The sequence below is a fragment of the Choloepus didactylus genome, chromosome 11 (assembly GCF_015220235.1).
Source record: "Choloepus didactylus isolate mChoDid1 chromosome 11, mChoDid1.pri, whole genome shotgun sequence".
In the NCBI taxonomy this organism is placed as follows: Eukaryota; Metazoa; Chordata; class Mammalia; order Pilosa; family Megalonychidae; genus Choloepus; species Choloepus didactylus.
Window position 1 is genome coordinate 63,298,447 of NC_051317.1, and position 21,787 is coordinate 63,320,233.

Sequence of the window (21,787 nt, forward strand, 5' to 3'; positions counted from 1 at the left end):
ACTTGCAGCTTCTTTTATGCCTGTCTTGGAATTATTTACGGTGGTTTTTGAAAGGAACGGGTGGGTATTGTGCATTTCTGCAGGAAACACCTCCAGGAGATTCCCGATCAGAGTAGCAACGTTTCCACCAGCTTCACGTGGGGATGGGATTCTAGCAAGACTTCTGAACTGCTCTCAGGCATGGGGGTCTCCGCCCTCGAGAAGGAAGAGGTGGACAGTGAGAACATCCCCCAGGAACTGCTTTCGAACCTGGGTCACCCGCAGAGTCCCCCGCGAAAACGACAGAAGAGCAAAGGGAATGACAAAGAATTTGTGATAGTCCGCAGGCCCAAGCTAAATCGAGAAAGCTTTCCAGGTAAGGTGTGCAATAAAACCGACAGTCACATAGGTGGGCAGAACTATTTTGTCCGCAAATCTCTGTTCAGGGATCTTTAGTATGGCTCCCTTTTTAAATTACCTAATTCTGAAGTTATTTTCCTAAGAAATGGTTCAAGTCATTGTCATTGATGTTTACAGGAATCTTTGTGGGTACGTTTTCTCATTCATCATTGACTTAAAAATCAAAACAATACATTTCTGCCTTTTTCCTTGAAGAGGAATCTGCCTGGTCAAAGGCACAGCGGGGACTAGCTTAATGTCACTGATAAATGGGACCATAAACAATGATCTTCTTCCAAGATTCCTTTTGTTTATATTCTGCTGCTCCATACCTCTGGATGGGCTTTTTGCCATAATTACTTTAGGCATTTGTTGTTGAACTGCTAATGTATTTGATTATTAAGCTAAGCATAGGTCACTAATTTTCCTAGGCCCACTCCTAAATAGGCTTTTCCTGATATGTTCTGTCTGAATTGCTGCAGGACCATCTGTTCAGTCATTCAAGTTAAAAATGTGGAGTCAGTCTAGATTCCTGCCATTCCCCAAAATCAAATCAATCATTGCTTCTTTCCTTCTTGCCTCCTAAATGGTTTTCAAGCTCTCATGGTCTCTTGCCAGAAATATTGTAATTGACTCATATCTAGCCATATCCTCTCTATATTCTTCCCCCAGAGTCGGAGTGGTTTAAATGAAATATAGAACTCACCATTTTATTACCCTCTTAATAACTACCTATCCCCCATACTACCAGGCTTCTCAAGCAGTTGAATGTGTACGCCCCAGAATGGATCAGCACCTCAGCAGTATAAACATAGTGCTCTGACTTGGGGTTATCAGTTTTCCTTGCTACAAAGAAACAACATTAGTTTACTTACTTACTATAAAACATTAATTTATTCAGCGAATATTTGACATACCATATGCCAGGCATTGTTCTAAATGTTGGATACAGCTGTGAATGAAGCAGATAAACATTCCTATCTACCTGGAGCTTCCACTTTAGTGGTGGTGGGGAAGCACAATAAACATAATAAATAAGTATGTTATATAGTTTTTTAGAAGGTGATAAGTGCTATGGTAAAAACAAAAATAGAGCAAGCCAAGAGGGGTTGGAAGTGCTGGAGTGGGAAGATGGATTGCCATTTTAAATGGGGTAGTTAAGGGAGGCCTCATTTGAACAGAGAGACCTTTAAGCAAAGTCTTAAAGGAGGCAAGGAAGTGTACCATGCAGATATATCGGAGAAGAGAACCTCAAAGCAGAGGCAACAGCCAGCCAGTACAAAGACCCTTCTTTTAAGAGGAAACACTGCTGTAACACTGAGAATAAGCTGTAGAGAGTTGAAGGTGGACGTTTGGAGATTGTTCAGAGGTGTTGGAGTAGTGATAAACAGTGGTCAGATTCTGGATATATTTTGAATTTGAAGGCTGTTGAAATTGTCTGTAGAAAAAGTGACTTTAAACCGAAATGGGTGGGGGACAAGAGAGATGAAACAGACTAAGAAATAAAAGATGAAGTCTTGGAGAGCCAAGGTAGTTAGGTGAATAAGTATGTTCCTAAACTCTCCCATCTGGCTTTCTTTGCAGAAGAGTTGGTTGATTGCTTACTTGCTTGCTCTAAAAATCTGCCTCTTTTTTTATTAGAGAAGTTTAGATTTACTGAAAAATTGTGCATGAAATGAAGAGTTCTCATATACCACCCTATTATTAACACACAAATGTGTGGTACATTTGTTACAACTCATGAAAGAACATTTTTATAACTGTGCTATTAACTATAGTTCATTTACAGTAGGGGTCATTGTGTTGTACAGTCCTATTTCTTTTTAACTTTTATTCTGTTAACAAATGTACAACCTAAAATTTCCCCTTTTAACCACATTCAAATATAAATTCAGTGCTGTTATTTAAGTTTACATTGTTGTGCTTTTTGATGCTTTTTCTTAGGAAAGAGAACCTTCTCCAAGTTATAGTCTGGGAATCCACATCAAGAGTTGCATGCATTAAAGAGACAGTAAAGGATTATGGTCAATACTACCGAGTTTGAAGTCCAACAGATCTGGGTTTGAATCCCCATTCTGCTGTTTCCCCATGTGCGTGACATTGGGAAGTTATTGAGGTCTCTGTGCCTCAGTTTCTTTTCCTGTGAAAAGGGGAAATAAATATATACTTCTTAAGTTGCCATGAGGATTAAATGATAGAGTGTACATAAAGGCCTTAGCATACTGCCTGGCACATCATAAACATTCAATAAGCAAAACCAGTAAATCTATAAAATTTTGACACCCATTTGGGAGGCTGAGTTCACTTTTTCTTTTGTCCTTGTTACTGGTAGTCTGACCCTGTTAATGTAGAGTTTTTCCTTCAAACTGTAGTGTCACTGCTATTTTTAGTGTCTGGAATGCAGCACTAGCAATTTGGTGCTTGACCAACCAACTGGTGAAAGATACTTCCTTTTTAGATGAACAGATTTTGATAACTTGTTCAGTACCAATAGCTCTTGACATGGAGTGTGATTGGTATGTGTCTTTCTGCATTCATACACAGAGGTAAATTATGAAGACATTTTTAAAGCAAGGCATGGGGAACAACACAGAAGATTAAGGGGTGGTTGCTACCTTCTTAGGAATTTGCATGTCGAGTTGAGGAGAAAAGACAATTATTAAGTAAGAGGAGTGCACGGCCTCACAGGGTGGCTGATACACTGGGAGCAGGTAGGTAGCACAGGTTACTGGTAGCACTCCTGCTCTGCTGGAGGCCAGAGGGAGTGGTCCCTTGGCACCTGAGTGACCCAAAGGTTCCCGGAAGCAGAAGGGCTTCAGTGGTGATCCCCATGTCCAGGGACTGCTTTCCTCCTTCCTCTCGGCAAAAGTGGAGGCTCTTAGAAAAGAGAGAGGTGAACAAGGTGAGGCTAGATTTAAACCTGACTTCAAAAATAAATGTGTCAAGTGAGGGAGAGAAAAAGATACTGACTTTTATGTTTGTGTTTCCTAAGAGAAAGGCAAAGAGGGGAACTAACTGTGTTTGTATCTAAATGGAATCATGTACAGTATGGATCGTTAATTGGTATGTGTTGGGTGGGAGGTAGAGTCAGTGATGTAGGATGAGGGACAGCTGGTGTAGATGATTCCCAGTGGGCCCCCACAAAGCTGGACAGTGCCTCCAGGATGCCTGGATCATCATTCCAGGGAGTTTTGTCCACAGTTGTCAGGACAGGTGGCTAATAACTCTAGCAGGATTGGGGTAGAACTGAACATACCTGCTTTCCATAGCTATCTGTGGACAGTGGCTCTGGGGTCTGAATTTTTCTGGTTTCTGTGCTCAGCAGTCTCTCTCTGCAAGGCCCACTTCAGGCTCAGGTGTACATCTGGTGACTAAATCCTCTTCATGTTTATTTTGGAAGACAAAAGCTGTGTGGTCCACCTGTACCAGAACAGGTCTGATTGGCCCTTAGGGTGACTGTGTGTGGAAGGAATTGGGAGGAAATGGCTCAGCAGTGAGGTCAGTCATGGGCAGAAAGGACGGTCACATTTTATTCATTGTCATTGAATCTCTGTCCCCACCCTTTAAACAGATGATAGCTCTGAAAAAGCTGTTTAATTTGTTGATCAGCTCTTCCATGGCTGTTAAACTGCCTGAAATCCCAGACCCAATAATGGTTTTCTCAGGTTTTAGACATTAAAGTTTAGAATATATCGGAATCCTCAAGGGAACGTGTTCAAAGTGCAAAATTCCTGAGATTCTGATCAGCACAGTCTTGGCCTTGAGCCTGGGTGCAATCCTAGGTGTGTATCTGAAATGGAAGTTTAGCAAAACTACATTTACCTGAACTAAATTGTATTATGGTAGTTTCTATTCTGTTCTAGTCCATTCTTTGATAAAAGAAAAAAATGCTTATAATGCTCACTAAATTGATTTCACGCCTCACCAATGAGTCTCAGACAGCAGTCCCCAAAATCAATTCTATAAAGAGCCTTTAATGGGGCCCTCCCCAGGTGTCTTTCTTTTCCTTCATAGCTTACTTTATCCATTCATTCAGCATATATTTATTGAGCACCATTCTAAGGACTAAGAATACAGCAGTGAACGTAGGCAAAAGTCTCTGCCCTCATAGAGCTTGTGTAACCTAGTCTCCAAATTATAATTTCCTTTGTTTCTTCATTACTTCTCACACATCCCAGGGTTGAGCAAGTATCTAGTGGTAAAGGACTAAGGTAGTAAAAATGTGGGTCTCAGAGGTTCATCAAGGATGCACGTTTTTGTTTTGTGCTGTGTTTTGCTTTTTTCAGTTTTGCCCACCTAGCCAAAAAAATCCCCAAACACTAAGAGCTAGCATGGTGGTCAACTGCTTTCTCTTTTTGATTCATGAAAGAGAGAGGTGAACTCATCCCAGATGGCAAAATCAGTTTGTGGTTTCCCAGAAAGGAAACATGGGTTGTAACTACTTCCTTAAAATAAAAGCAAGCATGAGATGAGACCTTTCCCCTCCAAAAAAAAAAAAAAGCCCCTAACATTTGAGCACTGATGGCTGCTTATCCTCCAATTATAATTTGATCGTGTATACTTAAGAGGAGCACTTTCAAAAGTCAGAATTTTGGTTCCAATGAAGATAATTTGGCTTTTCAGTTTGAATCTGAGTGTTGCTGATATTGAGAAATAAATATATCAAGTAAGATGAGTCACTATACCGAGAAGATCTGATGCATAGAAAACTCTTCACCAAGCCATTCTTTCCAGAGGAGTGTGACAAGCCTGGGAGATGATGAGATTACAGAAGTGGAAAGCTGGATGTGTACCTTAGGAGAAAGTGGGAAAGGTGGTGGCTAAAGGTGGTAACTTTCAGGTTTGCTAATCTGACCAGATTTCACCCTTTCATGGCTCTGAAGTATGTTTAATGGATGGTCATGTAGTTGAAGACTGGATAATTATATTCTTTAATGCCTGGGGTTGGTGTGTAGCCTTGGTGGGTTTAGAAGACACAAGTGGAGGAAAAACCTTCCCCTGAATTTTCCATATGCTCTAGGCAAACAGACAAGTCAACAGTGGAGAATCTCAGGAAACACGGCTGTTGTTTTGGACATTAAATATGGCAAGTAAAATTAGATTTACCGTATCACAGGCCTGGATACCAGCCACTAGAGCAGCTATGTGAAAACAAAGTACTGTCCCATCTGCTGGGACAGCAGCCACTTTTAGGTATGGCCTGTCCGCCCAGGGCTAGAATCCATGTCATCCTGTGGATGGCTCAGTGGAGCCATCCATGGATATTTGGCCGCTCGCCGAGGCTGTGCCTTTCCTTGGCTTTACTCCTGTTTGGTGTTGAATCCATCGTAATCTCTCAGTATCTTTATTTTACTCCCTCTTTCTACCACTCCCTATCCCTGATTGATTTCTTTTTGCACAGCAAGTCAAGTTTAATCCTCACCTTGTCTAAACTTTTAGAATAAGTAAGCACTCACAATGGAGGAGAATCTTAGAGCATCATAGGATAGAAAGATGTCATGATTTGGAGTTAACCCTGGGTTTGAGTTCCCACTCTGTCACTGGCTAGTTGTATGACCTTATCCCTTTTGTCATAATTGCATCTTCTCTTGAGGCCCATTTCTCACTCCATGACACACACACCTCCAGAACTACTCATGTCCTGATAAAAGACATCATCTTTGTCACCTGGGTTGTCCTCTTCAGCCTCATCCCCTCTGTATACCATCCGTGCTGTGTATTCTTTTGCATATTCTGTACCACCACCTCAGTGCCCTCTGCCACCCTGGCAAACTTTCAAACATCCACTGCTTGATACTTCTGAGCCTTCATCTTGGGGCATGGGAGTCTGGAAACAAACAGATCCAAGTTTGCCTCTTGGCTCTGCCACTTACAGTTGTTATTGCCTTAGTGAGATTATTAAATCCCACTAAGACAAATTTCCTGGTCTATAAAATGGGGATATTACCATAATAGTTAGTACTTGGTGCACAAGTTGATAGAAAGATTTGAGTCAGTGTGCTTTGATAAGTGCTTGAAACTTTTTAGAACTTTCAGTAAACACCAGTTAGAATTGTTAATTTGTGTGTTTGTTAATTGTCTCCCAGTGAGGCCCCTGAGCAGGGGCTGTGGCTTATGCCAAGCTCCCAGCTCTAGTGCAGTAGTTAGGAACCAGGAAATGTTTGTCAAAAGAGGGAATCACAGGCCAATCTCCTCATTTTACAGATGAGGAAAATTAGGTCCTGAGATGCCAAGAATCTTACCTGTATATAAAATAAAGCTGGCATTCTTCTCTGGGTGTCAGTTATTTATTCCTTTGTGAAGTATCTTGCCCATCTCTGTCCTAGGCACTGGGCATGAGTTAATTGGTTAGCAGAGGTTAACCAGTTACACAAATACAGAATTAGCACATTCACAGTTTGCATGAGGGAAAGTAAAAGTATAATACATTTAGCAAGTGTTTATTGAGTGCCTGTTATGTGCTTGGCATTGTGCTAGGTGCCAGATGAGCAAATCTGAGCACGGGGGTGTGGTGGTGGCCTGGGGGTGCTCTGAGGAAGTGGTATCAGAAGGATGAGTAGGGGTTGGGCAGGTGAAGATAGACATTGCAGTGCAAAGCCCTCGTAACTGTGGACTGTTACTGTGCCAGTTTGAATGTATTATGTCCCCCAAAACACCATTATCTTTGATGTAATCTTGTGTGGGCAGACGTATCAGTGTTAATTAGATTGTAATTCTTTGAGTGTTTCTGTGGAGATGCGCCCCACCCAACTGTGGGTGATGACTCTGATTGGATAATTTCCATGGAGGTGTTACCCCACCCATTCAGGGTGGGTCTAAATTAAATCACTGGAGCCATATAAATGAGCTGACAAACAGAAGGAACTCAGTGCAGCTGAGAGTGACATTTTGAAGAGGAGCTACAGCCAAAAGGGACACTTTGAAGAATGCATTGGAACTGAGAGAGGAGCTTCAGCTTACAGAGACGTTTTGGAGACGGCCTTTGAAAGCAGACTTTTGCTCTGGAGAAGCTAAGAGAGGGCAAACGCCCCAAGAGCAGCTAAGAGTGACATTTTTGAGGAGCTGAAGCCTAGTGAGGAACATCCTTGGAGAAAGCCATTTTGAAACCAGAACTTGGAGCAGATGCCAGCCACATGCCTTCCCAGCTAACAGAGGTTTTCCAGATGCCATTGGCCATCCTCCAGTGAAGGTACCCGATTGCTGATGTGTCACCTTGGACACTTCATGGCCTTAAGACTGTAACTGTGTAATCAAATAAACCCCCTTTTATCAATGCCAATCCATTTCTGGTGTTTTGCATTCCAGCAGCATTAGCAAACTAGAACAGTTATCTTACTTGCATGTCTTTGTTGCCTGGGTTTAGTCGCCTTTACTTTCATAGCTATATCAAATTTTTCTCCTAACATTTTAGTTGCATATCTTATTTTGCTTTTCTTATTTATTATGCCTTCCCAATAAAAAAAGGAGACATTAATTTGTTCCTCCTCCTTGCATCTCACAACAAGCTTCCCTAATTTATTTTCCCCACTATCTTTAGGGGTCACTGTAGGTGTCCCTTCAGTAGCCCCTGGAAGTTCACCATTCTCTCACATGCCAAGGGTTTTCTCCTGAACACAGATGTGACTCTATGCTTGAGGTATTTCTCTGGGTACTCGATGTGAGGCAGGCTGGAATGCTGGAGAGTTAATATCCTGCCCCCTCACAGGAGCCCCTCATCAGTGGCTGACAGCAGTTGACGGATCAATACCCCAGTATCTGTGTCCTTCTGGGACAACTCTGGGACAGATTCTGTAAGTCTCCTGGAGTTCCCAGAAGATTTGAGCTCCAGTTGCCCAGAGATAACTTGCTTATTAACAGACTCTGAATTAGCTTCCTTCACTTTCATGTCTTTCTTGTCTGCTTCTTTCCACTCTTAACTGGGATCACTTCCAAAATAAACTACTTGCATTCAGATCCTTATCTCAGGATATGCTTCTGGAGGAACCCAGACTTAGATAGAGGCAGTTATGGGTTTTGGTAAATCACACCACGCATCTCTTGCCCAAAGCCTACTCAGATCTTGATTGCTTTCATGTACGTGAAACTTCAGAGTAGCATTGAAAAGAAAAGGTTGTCACAAAACAAAAATGTGCAAATTTAGTGGGGAAACTTGAGGAATAGAGGCAAGAAGCAAAAAGGAAAGTTTTACTCTATATTGTGTTGTTTAATCTTTTCTCATAGATTATTTAATGTTCCCATTGAAAAACACTGAAAGGCAAGTCTTTTATTCCTTTTCCGGCAGATGACAGTAACTTGCCCAAGTTCAAGTACTTGGGGGCAGCATAGCCAGTATTCCAGTGGAAGCTGTGCTTCTACCTCAGTCTGGTACTTCTCAAATTTGTTGGAGGCCAACCTTCTAGTGTCAGCATTGCCTTTGCTGATCATAGCAAAATCTCAAAATATTAATTTGAAATAACTAAATAATATGCAGTGGTTTTTTGTGGTTTTTTTTGCCAAATAAAATTCTGGAGTCTGTTCTGCATATATCAGAGGCAGTAGGGGTCAGAGATTTAGGAAGAATTAATAGCAGAAAAACTTGTGAAAAGACTAGCCATTAACTTTTCTCCAAAGTGGGGAGCTGGGCAGGTACCAGATTTGAGACCCTCCATCCCTGCCATGCTGGTCTTGGAGGAGCTTTGAAGTGGTGACAGAGGATCCTCTGTGTAATTTCCAGCTGCTTCACCAGGTTGTGGTCCAGGGTTGACATGGATGATCTGCCTTCATCTCTATACTCCTAGTTTTCTGCTCCTCAATCCTTTATTTTTGTCCTTTAAGGATAGAGAGAGAGGTAATCTTTGTTTATCTTTGTATCCCTAGAACCAAGCACAGACCCCAGCATATAGTACATTTTCAACAAACACATGAATGGGCAAATATACCAGATATTGTGTTAGATGTCAGTACCCACCTTGACAATATATAGTCAAGAAATATATGAATGGATAAATGTATCAGCCACTGTGCTAGGCCCCGGGGAAACAAAGCTTGTAAAAAAAAAAAAAGAAAAAAAAGTCAGGTCCTTATTCTCAAGAATTCATGGCCTAGTGGGTACCTAGACAGATGCCTAAGTAAATAATGAAATTATGGTAAAATAAATGACCTGTCCTCAGTACTGTCAAATGAGGCCTTAGGGAGGGGCTGGGTCTTTAATAACAATTTGGTTTTAAATTAACTAAATTAATAGCAGTTGGTAGAGGGCACAGCATGTACAGGGGCATTGACATGTGACGTAGAATGACTCAGTCTAAGAATTATAAATAGTTCCAATGGCTGAAGCACATTTCTAGATAAGGAACTTAGAAAAATGGGTTAGATCCTGGCGTGAAAGCTTTGAAAGTCACTTGAAGCAGTGTGAGTTTTAGGCTATTTGGAGGGCAACATGGAAGGATTCTAATTGAGAGAAGGACATGGCGTTTTGGAAAGAATGTGCAGGAATACTGTTGTAGAGGCAGCAACTGCTGTGTTTATATTAATCTCCCTGATATGCATCTTGTTGTATCCTCAAACCTGCTGCCCAGAGTCTGGTATCGTATACACATCCAGAAAATAATGGTACCTTTTAAATGGAAAGGGGGAGCAGATATCACTAGAATTGGCTTAGAAGTTTGATTGGAGGTAGATTGAGGCTGGGAAGACAGCTATTGAACTAATTAATCCAACCACTCTTTCTGTATTTCTTTAATACACTTGTTTGCATCTTAGCCATTGTCATATTATTCTGATCTTATGGGCATATTCTCTATAATCATATGCAAGGATTTAATACTTGCAGAATTGCTGTTTCCTTATTGCTATTATAAGACAAAGGAAACTGATTTTCCTGTGTCCACCTTTTCCCTGCTCCAGACTCTTCTGAACCCAGCAGCTGGAGTGATCCTTTAAAAGCTAAAGTTAGATTGCGCCATTCCTATGCCGAATCCTCTAGTGACTCCTCATCGCATTCATAGTCAAAGCCAAAGCCTAAGACCTTATCATGATGTAGAAAGCCATGCATAACTGGGCCCCTCTTATCTCCTGTCACCTGCCTTGCTCACTCTGCTCTTAAGCACTGGCCTCCTTGCTGTTCCTCAAAACAGACATGCTGTTCCCTGCAACTAGAACATGCCCCAGAGACTCATGGACTCCTTTCCTCACTTTGTTCAAGCCTTTGCTTAATGATCTCCATCACTTTGTTCAAAATTCTAATCCCAACCCTCCTCCCCCTGGTACTCCCCATCTTCTTCTTGCCTTGCATATTTTTTCTGCATAGCACTAATACGATTTTAATATATCTTGCAGTTTACTTATTTTTATGTGTGTCATCTGTTTCCCCTCACTAGAATGCAGGCTCTGTGGAAGTAAGGGATTTTGTCTTGGTTTACTGCTTTTCCCAACCCCTAAAACAATACCTGGCACCATAGCAGGTGGTCAGTAAATTTCCATGAAATTCATAAATGAGCACCCTTTTGGTATTACTCTTTTAGGAAAATGGACTTCATGTGCTTTCTGTAAACTTGAAAGAAGACGGAGGGGGGTTCATTTACTTTTTAAATAAGGTCACTTCTTGAGAAAGCTGCTACTGAGTCCACTTCAGAGAGAAACCAGTCATTCCTTAGCAACCCAAAGCATCACAGCATCTTAGACATTGTTGTGTGATCCTTGAGGATGGGAACTTGCTCCGAACCACAGCTAATGTAGTCTTTTCCTAAGACTGGCTGGCTGGAGCTGAAGAAAAGAATGATATTAATGTATTCTTGATCCTCTCTTTCCTTATTTGCTGAAAAAAGTATGGTGCTCACTTCAGAGGACCTAGATGGTAGGCTCAATTGAAGAAAAAATGTGAGATTGAGTAATTTAGTGTTAACATCTATTTTAAATCTAAATGTTGTATATCCTACATGAAAGCACTCAGTGGACTTGATAAAGCTAACAGAATAATGATGGGAAAATGTACTTTTGTTTCCCTCAAAGGTGTTTCATGGGATGCCCTTCCAGATGAGCTGCTCTTGGGGATCTTTTCCTGTTTATGCCTCCCTGATCTCCTGAAAGTCTCTGGTGTGTGTAAGAGATGGTATAGCCTAGCGTAAGTATTTTTCATCCCTTTTGGCTTAGGAGGTGGAAGGAGAAGGGGGAGGTCTTGATTTATTCATTTTTAGTTCTAGTGAGATTAAAAACCAACACAAATATAGACGCATAAAGCAAATTAGATAGCTTCATATTTTTTATTAATAATTACTATCTTCATTTCACAGTGGAAGAGAGGAGTCTCCTGGAGGCGTAAATTTTGCCCCATTTCTGAAAACCTCCTTTCCCTGTATTCAGTTTAGCACATATTTATTGTATGCTGACTATGGACCAGACAGTGTGCTAAGAGTGAAGGGAGTTATAGGGATGCATTAAGAAATAGCCATTCCTCATACCACATAAGCTGGGCAGTGAGTCTGCTGGGGAAAGAGAACATGGGGCTTTGGTGTTAGACCCGAGTGGTGTGAACGTAGCCTCTTCCACTTAAGCTCTGTGTGACCCGAGGGAGTTACTTAATGCTTCTGGGCCTCAGTGTCCCCATCTATAAAATGGGGATGATGTTACCTTCAGTCCGGGCCCATAATGAGGATGACATGGAAAGACGCTGGTGCTGTGCCTGGCTCATGGCAGTGTTCAGCACATGGTAGCCAACATTTGTTGATGTTTGTGCTGGTTCTTTGGCAACACTTTCCAGGTGTGGAATGAGAGCTGCAAATGCAAAGCCTTGGTGAGCTGGGTAGGTACTAACAGGCCCGAAGCAAGAAAAGTCTTAGCTTTTCAGTTTGAACTTTTTCCCCGTCTCCACTCTTCTTCATGCGTTCCAGTCTAATCCCTGAGGCTATTCTTGGCTTTCTGTTTAAAGGCCATTTGTCTCGTTCCTCAGCATACGCAGATGTCTCCAGGAGATGGCCCAACATTTATGTCTTCAGGGGATTCTCTCAGCATACTTAGGGTCCCTTTGTGAGACAGCAGAGCCCCTTCCCTTCAAGGATGTGCTGGCAATAAGACGATATACAAGGCTGGGCTGTGGCCTCAGAAAAGCTACAGAGAGGCTCGCATACCTGGCATGCTGGAGCAAGTGGTGTGCACGTTTCACTTATCCCACCTAAGCAACCAGCTGTGAATGTGTCCTCTCCATGCAGAGGCTGTTAACCTTCATCTGAGTTGTCATAAAAGTGATAACTGACATTTATGAAACACTTGCTTGTGTACTGGGTGCTATTAGCAACTTTATCCCTCATACAGTCTTAAAAATGGTGGTATTGTTCATCTCATCTCTGTTTTGGACATGGGACCACAGGGTCAGGAACAGTCAGTTCTGAGCTAAGAAGCCGTAAAGCAGGAATCTGAGGTCTGGCTGACTCCACAGCCTTAACTGTGACATCACATCTAGTTGTGTTGGGCTTCAGCTTCAGGTAGCTCCTGAGTCCTTCCTCCTGCCTATGCTAAAAAATGATTTCTGTTATTTGGGAAGGTGAATTTTCCAAAATATTTCCCAGATTGTTACTGAATGCTAGGTCAGCTGTAGTTTTACCTCCTTGCAAGAGGAAACATTCAGCGTCAGATTCGAGACACCAGAGTGATGCTGTTCTGGTGTCATTTTCTCAGAAGCCAGGATGGATTCTAGTCTGAGCAAGAGAAAGATGCCAGTGCTCTCTGTTCTCTTAAGATCAGGTTATCTGCAGTCCTGCCTTTTAAATAATGGAGTTCAAATCACACACCGACAATTTCTTTAAGACAAAAGTATTTCAAAACCCTGGCCAGTGGACCACCTATTTCATGTAATAGTAAAAATGAAAATTCTAGTCTAGTACATGTAAGCATTTAAAATGTTCCCTCATGTGATTATATTTCTTGTTTTCTTTTTTATAATTGAATTCAACTAGGAATATTAAAGTCCCCTTTTTGTACTGTTTGTTACATTTTTGGGACCTGCCTTTTGCTTAAGAAGCACAATCTTTTAAGAAATATTTTTCCCTCTTTCTTTCACTTTAGTTCATACATGAATATATATATATATTATATATAATACTTAGAAGTATATAATATATATATTAACTTTATTTATCAAAAAATGAAAAATAAAAAAAAAAAAACATTTCCGGATAAAATAAAACAAAGGAACAGGAAAAACACACATTCCTAGTGTATGTCCATGATAGCCAAATATAATAAAATAGCACTTACTTTCTTTCCTTTAATTTTACTTACATGTTACTTATGATAATTGTGGTAACCTGATGCTTAATAAAAAAGGCATTATTATTTAGGCTACTTTGAATCTACCCACCTATTATTAATAAATTAAGTGATTTGAACAATCATTAAAAAATTTTTCAAATTGAATTGAACCTTTGAAATTGGAAATATATGTGTGTATATAAAGAAAAAGATGGAAACCTCTCCATGATATGATCAAGAAATATTCAATAGTGCCTTAAAAATATCATAGCTGATTGTATAGTCAACTTAAAAACAAAGGCTCCTTCAGCTTTTGCTTCAAGAGGATTTAGCAGCTATGTCCTTTCCAGTTCTATTGTTGAGGGAGGCCTCCAGTGTGCAGTGTGACAAGCTACCAAACCGAGCACCTCCTCTTTTCCAGGTTTGATGAATCTCTGTGGCAGACCTTAGACCTCACAGGTAAAAATCTACACCCTGATGTGATTGGACGGTTGCTGTCTCGAGGGGTGATTGCCTTCCGCTGCCCACGGTCATTTATGGACCAACCATTAATTGAGCATTTCAGGTAAAAAGAAAATCCCCCAAAAAGACTTATTTTTGAATTTTGAGATGGAAAACAGGTCAAACCTTCTTTGTTTCCATTTCTGGCCTCTCCACCTGTGGTAAGCTACCTGTACAGTGTGAGGTGTTAATCGCATATTTTGCTTGTATGGTCTTGGTATTGAAATGTGGTACAATGACAGCATTCCCATTTTAACTCAGAATTACTGTTGTCCTCTTCCCAGGGTCAAAGATGCACATTTAGCTTCTTATGTCGGGGCTTCAGCAAATGGGGAACATGAGGCCACGAAGCAGGAGCCAAGCATAGCCCTCATAGATGCAAGGCTGCCTATATCCCTGTTGCCCATTTCTGATAAATACAAATGTGAGAGGACTCTTCCTATTTCGTGGCTTTGGTTTTGTGATCCTGTTGTTGACACATTTGCAGCATGAAAAAAAAATGCCCTGATTTTGTTTGTTTTGTAGAATATTTTGGAAAAAGAGCCGTCCTAAGCCTGTATTTCTCTGTTGCTGATAGTTTTGCCTTATGGTTTAGTGCCACGTCATACTTGGTTAGAATAACTAGATACTGAACAGAAAAATAAGCTAAAACAGCAGAACGAAGGATAAAACCTATATATTCTGACACTAGTACTTTTTTCCTTCTTTCCTTAGTCACATGGCACGCCTCCCCTGGTTTTTATCCTACTCCTGTGGCTGCACCTTCTCCGGCTCCTTCACACGTGTGCTTTCCTTTACTTCACTCCAAGGTCTGTCCCTGGCTGCTTTCTTTTCTTGATTCACATGTAGTCTTTGAGCAAGCTGTGACCTGCCCACCCACACCTATGCAAACAAACTCCTATTTCTAACTACCTAAAAACTTCTGCACCTGAATTTGCTCCGAGTACCTCTATTATTAGCATATCTAAAATTAAATTCAGCCTCTCTTTAAAACCTGCTCTTGCACTGTCTTCCCTGTTTTAGTAAATGCCACTGCCATTCACCCACTCCCCTAGCCAGAAACCAGTTGTCATAGGTTCAGTCTGCTTGTCACCAACATCCAGCTTATGCTCATGACACCCACTAATTAATCTCATTGGGACTCTATTGGCTGCAACATCTGCACTGGACTAAACTCTTGAATTTTGAAATGAATGAGAATGGGAATTAGCTAGCAGGAATTTTCTTGTTTGTCATTGGCTGCTCATTTGGGCAGGAAGAAGGGGGCAGATTTGATCTGGATGTCCTTGCATGAGCCATATGACAGAGCCTCTTTTTTTTTTCTCTTCTGTGTTTAGCACTTTTCGTGTACAGCACATGGACTTGTCAAACTCTGTAATAAATGTGACCACTCTCCATGGTATTCTGTCTCAGTGCTTCAAGTTGCAGAATCTAAGCCTGGAAGGTCTACAGCTTTCAGATCCCATTGTCAAGTGAGTGGTAGCCAGGAGCATGTTACAAAAAGCAATTGGGTGTGAGGGGGGGGTTTGTTTCATGACTATCACTGGGGTGCTCTTCAGTCCTAATCCAGATGAACCTAGAAATATCCACTGCTCCATCTTCTGCAAAACTTTCCAGGACACGTGTAGGCAACTAAAGTTTGAATGCTAATGATACGGAGGCCCTATGCTAGGTTCTAGAGAGAAAAGGATAAACAAGGCATGGTACCTGCCTCATACTTTAGAGAGACAGATGATGATACTGCAGTGTGTTAAATGCATTGGTGGATATGTGGCAACATGGACAGTGAGCTAACTAGATTTAGGGAGGGCAGCCTTCCCAAAGGAAGTGACTCTTACTTGGAGTACTGAAGATGTTTGGGTAGGACATCTCCACGTGATAGGGCAGGGGAAGCAGCAGCTCAGGTGAAGCTACCTGCATGCTTCTAAACTCTTTAAGTAGTTGGGAATTGTGGAACATGGGGTTACACCACACTGTAAGAAGCCTGGACTCTTTGAGGGAAGGATGGTGAAGAGAATGAATGGTTTCTAGAATGGAAGGAACATGTCAGAGTTGAAATTTAGAAAATTGAGACTAGGCACTGTGGAGATCAGTCAGACATGGAAGAAACGAGGCCATTTAGGAAGCTGTTGAGGAAACTGAGGTACAGAGAGGCAAATAACTTATCCAAGGTCACTCAGCTAATAAGTGGCAGAACCGAAATATTGATACTGGCAATATAGTATGACTCCTGAAATCTTGCTGTTAAGCACTTGAGTTTCACTAACATGGGGAGTTTGGGAATGTAGAGGAAAAGGCATATTGAGAGACATTTAATTGAAAGAATCTGTTGACTTTATAAGAAGTTTGCCTGTAAGTCAATTCCAATTATGGGAAAAAATAGAAATGTTTATTGCATTCCTTTTTTAAATTTTAATTTAAAATGTACATTGACTGATGTTTCTTGAGCACTTACTCTGTGTCAGGCACCGGGCTAAATCCTTTATTACATTATATCATTTAATCTTAACAACCCTACCAAGAAGGTACCATTATTGCCATTTCACAGATGTGGAAACTGAGGCTCACTTTGCTCAGTGTCATACAGCTCATGAGACATGGTTTAAACTCACTTCATCCTGACTCCAAAACCTGTGCAGTTAATGACTTCACTAGCCTGCTTTCCTCTGAATGCTTGCTGATCGAATAAGAATGTCTTATTGGTATTTCTCTGACATTTTTTTCATTTTCCAGTAATCTCGCGCAGAACTCAAATTTAGTACGACTAAACCTTTGTGGGTGTTCCGGATTCACTGAATCTGCCCTGATGACTCTGCTAAGCAGCTGTTCCAGGTGGGAAAGACTTGAGACTTGATTATAGAGCTGTTGCATCAAATGAACAGCTATTCCTCACATCCAAATAGAATTGGACACATTTCATGAGCTGTTTCCTAACTAGCCAAGTTCTTGCAACTCCATCCAAAACTTGAGAACCGAATAGATTTGGATAATGCACTATCCTTTGCCCTCCAAAGTTTCTGTCTAAACTCAGGAGCCAATTGATTTAGACTGCAAGGAATGCTTGTATAATGATCCTTTTTTGTTGTTAGTGTTAAAGATGAGGAAAATGGAGTCATGTATCTTTGAGCAGTATGGTTGACAGAAATCTGTTTACACTTGACCACACAGTCAGGTCCTCTCCTCTCCCTGCCAAACAATATTTGAACACCTAACTTACAGTTTTTTATTGACATTGGTACATTGCAAATATAAACCATACATTTGGGTGACTCCATTCGAAACATCTCCTTTCTATTATGTAGTAAAGTTAAGACATAAATAAAGGCTATAGAGTTACAGGTATTACTAAGTGTGGAGGGGACATGATTTACAGAAGACATGATACTATGTGTGTCTGTGTGTTTTCTGTTCTTTTTTTAAGATTCTTTGGTCTCTGTGGTACAGCATTGTACCTCTGTCTCATTAATGATCTGTTGAAAGTAGATTGGTTTTGGATAAAAAAATGTTATCAACGAGATAAAATATGCATTAGTCAGCAATGCCAGGATGTTGCCTTTGAAGCCCTCTTTTGCTAAGTTAACAGAGGCAGAATTAGATGAAGTAGCTTTTTGCTGTGTGAACCATTCTTTATTAAGAAACCCCCAATATAATCCATCAGTTTATTTATAACGTCTCCGATGATGGCTCAGTCTATGTGATTGTTTGCTAAACTTGCCTGGGTGGTTTGAGAAGGAAAACATAGAGGCTGGAAGTTTCTAGCTCTGGACCAGGAACAAGGTTTGTGCTGGCAGAGCAGAGGAGAGTGCTTTTCTCTGTTGCCAGTAGGCGGCAGTGTTCACTAAGGCCTCTGTTCATATCCCCTGGCAATTTTCAGGGCCAAACTGGGGTAGGAGAGCATGACAAGAAGAAGGAAGGCCGTTTCAGGTGAGCAAAGGTAGCTCATAAAATAGTGAGCAATCTATAGCTTTGTATTTTCTTTGCAATTTTAGGCAGTGCTTCTAGCTGGTTCCTGCCAGGTCCATGTGATAAAGTGATACACCCTCTTTCTTTATTTTAGGGCCCTCTTTAAGAAAGGAATCATTTCCTGGAGAATTTGTTCCTGTGCGGTGGTTTCATGCTTTACTTGTTGCCCCTCTTGTGTGCAGATTGGATGAGCTGAACCTCTCTTGGTGTTATGACTTCACTGAAAAGCACGTACAAGTTGCTGTGGCCCATGTTTCAGAGACCATCACCCAGCTGAATCTTAGCGGCTACCGAAAGAACCTACAGAGATCAGGTAAAAGTGACGGGTCTGGACTCCTAGAGCCTTAATAACACCTACAGCAGTAATAGATTTGACTTACGGAGTGTCTTCTAAGTGTTGCTCTACATTAAGCTGTCTCCTTTACTCTAGCACATGTGTTAAAAGTGGCACTAGCTACTTTTCAGATGATGTAACCCTTGATCAGAAAGGTTAGTTAAAGGCAGACAGCTGGCCAGGGGGTTCAGGATTTGAATCCAGGATCCGGAAGTAGAAACCCTTTCATCTTTAACACATTTATTTTTCAGCAGAAGAACCTTTTCTGTCAACTAAGTTCTCAAGCAAAACCCCAATATAAGAATAGATAAATGCTGTATTTGGGTAGAATTAAGCAGTGGTTCTCAAACAGGAGCAATTTTGCCCCCAAGGGGACATTTGACAATGTCCGGAGACATTTTTGATTGTCATGGCTGTGGTGGTGCTACTGGCATCTAGAAGCCAGGGATGCTGCTATACATCCTATAATGCGCAAGATGGTCCCCCACAACAAAGAATTATCTGGTCCAAAATGTCAGTAATCCTGAGGTTGAGAAACCCTGTTATAAAGATAAGATCGAACTTACAGCATATCTTTATAACAGGGTTTCTCATTGAAATGGTGATTTTTCTTTGTGTTTTACTTATTAGAAATCTAAGCTAAAAGAATCCAAGCTGTTTAGCTGAACACAGGCATTTGAATTCAGAGGTAGTAATAGTTGCAGTCTTTGTACTCCTTAACATTCAATTATGCTTTGGTTTGTTTGTATAAAATTGAAAAAAATTTTGGTTTGCAATGCTAAGTGGTTCAAATGACAAAAATTTTTTTAACAGCTTCATCTTGCCATCTCAGGCTAGCATTCAACCTGTGTTTCTGCACAAAAGCTGGTGACATTACAGCACATTAACCCTTTCTTGGTGTTTTGATATTGGTGAATTACCACAATTGAATGTAGGTGTTTGTTTATTATAGCTTTTTTATACTTAAAAAGGTTTGAATCAAACATTTGCAGAATATATCTTCTTAAAATTGAAGTACTATTTGAAAACTACTTCTCCAGGACATGATTTGTTCCTTGTAAGATGTATCAGGTTGTAGAAAATACTGGCTAGATTCTTGTGAGTGGCCAGGGATTTGAGTTCTTTATCCATGCTTGGGATTCCTGCCATTTCCAAATGCCTGCATTTCCAGATAAGGTGAATGCTTGTTTCAGAGAGCTGTAAAAGTCATGTCTTGATCTCTTACCACCTCCCTCACACACACACACACACACACATAATATTTCTGTTCTACATTTTTCCCCCTTTAAACACTGTTTTAAATCTGATTATAGTATTATATGTTCATTCTCAAAATGTGTAAAATATAGGAAAACACAAAGAAAAATCACCAGTAATCTAATATCTTACCAGTCATTTTTTGGCATAAAGAAGTTTTTTTTTTTTTTTAAATAAAAACAGGACATACTGTATAGAGTACTTCATAATATGCTCTTTTCAAATAACATTATTGGTTCTCTACATCACATCGTTTTTAGTTGCTAAATATTTCATCATGTAGATATTCAGTAATTTATTCAATGCATCTCCTTCTGATCGATGTTTAGAGTCTTTCTGTTTTTTCCCTTTTAAAACAATTTTATGATTAAGAGAGACAAATTTTTGAGCGCATTTGCAAGGATGGAGTCTTAAATTTGGAATTACTGGGTCAGAGATTAGGCACCTTTCTCAGGCTTTGGATAGCTCTTGCCAAATGGCCTTCCACACAAACATCCTCTTCACGAGTGAATCCCACCACTCCTAGTTCTCTGTTCATTCCCAAGGGAAGGGAAGGCATGGCCCTGTGTACATTTCTTTCTCGTATCTGAATTTCCCACTCACTATTTTATTGAGTTTTTCTGGAATCAACTGAGACCCGTAGTAGCTCTGGGTACAAGGTTGAAAAACTGCTGTAGACAAACTGCTGTTAATTTTGTCAAAGTTTGAAAAAAGAAAAACTTTTCTTTGTTCCTCTGAGAAAGAGAATGGATGGCCTGTTGACTGAGTTTTGGCAATAACAGCAGGTAATAAAATCCTGCTAGCTAGACACATTCAAGCAAGGATAAAGAGGCAGATTGTGAGTTGTATTAGTTTTCTTAGTTACATAACGGGAATCAAAGATTTTTAAATTTACATAATTAATGGTGCAAACTGTCTCATCACATAGAAGATAATATGTGTTTGTTTTTAGCCCATAAACTGGTGCCAGACTGCCTGAGCATAAATACCGGCTCTGCCATTTACTTGGTAACCTTGAGCAAGTTGCTTAACCTCCACATCCCTCAGTTTCCTCATCAGTAAAATGGAGATACTAATAGACCCCACCTTTAGGGTTATGGTAAGGAGTGAATGAGTTCATACATGAAAAGCACTTTGAACAGTTCTTGGCACTTGGTGAGAGCTCAGTGATTGTTGGCTGATATTATTCCCTCTCGCCCTTGCGAACTCTCCATGCAGCTCTGAACTAGGTTTCGGAGGGCTTAGCTTTTGGTCTTAGATTTAATCTTGACTTGTCAAGCCAAAATAACCTTTCATTTAAAACAACAAGTTGGATTCGATGGTTGTTAAGTTCCCATCTAGCTGAGGTGAATCTGCAGTTCATGTGGATTTAGATGGGATGGTCAAGGAGAAGGGCTCTCAGTGAAGTTGATACTTGGGTGCTGTGGTTTGAAGCTGTATGTACCGCAGAAAAATATGTTCTTAAACCTAGTCCATTCCTGTGTATGAACCCATTGTAAGTAGGACCTTTCGATGAGGTTACTTCAGTTAAGGTGTGGCCCACCTCAATCAGGTTGGGTCTTAATACTGTTACTGGAGTTCTGTATAAACAGAATGAAATTCAGACACAGAGAAAAGCCACAGAGAGAGCAGCCAGAACCTAAAAATCATTGGAATCTGGAAGGAGAAGGGAGAGACCAGGAGACGCTGCCATGTGCTTCACCATGTGACGCACTAAGGACAAAGAATCACTGGCAGCCAGCCCCAGGGTGTCGCAGTCTTCAGGGAGAAGCATTGTGTTGGTGACCCCTGGATTTGGCCTTTCTTTTAGCCTCAAAACCATGAGCTAATAAATTCCCATGGTGTAACCCAACCCTTTACATTGTATTTGCTTGAGCAGCCCAGGAAACTTAAACAAGCAGAGACTCGAATGAATGAGGCAGTGAGCCATGTAGACATGTGGAGGAAGAACATTCTAGAATGAAGGACCAGCAAGTGCAAAAAAGACCCTGAGGTGGGAACCAGTGTGCAAGAGGGAACGAGAAGGAGAGTGATAGGAGATGAGATAACCAAGTACTCTCTAGGCCAGGGCAAAAGCTTTGCATTTTTTTTGAGTGACATGGTAAGCCCTTGGAGTATTTTGAGCAGTGG

The 21,787-nt window shown here is 40.8% G+C and overlaps 1 protein-coding gene across 1 annotated transcript in view; it reads left to right on the plus strand.

The window, feature by feature from the left end:
• The window catches only part of SKP2 (S-phase kinase associated protein 2), a 31,322-nt gene that overhangs the window by 541 nt on the left and 8,994 nt on the right, over positions 1–21,787 (plus strand). The window contains exons 2-7 of the mRNA XM_037799415.1: positions 84–355; positions 11,368–11,479; positions 14,024–14,167; positions 15,441–15,575; positions 16,837–16,935; positions 18,249–18,379. Coding sequence (XP_037655343.1) covers positions 84–355; positions 11,368–11,479; positions 14,024–14,167; positions 15,441–15,575; positions 16,837–16,935; positions 18,249–18,379 — 893 coding nt within the window. The remainder of the gene's footprint in view (positions 1–83; positions 356–11,367; positions 11,480–14,023; positions 14,168–15,440; positions 15,576–16,836; positions 16,936–18,248; positions 18,380–21,787) is intronic.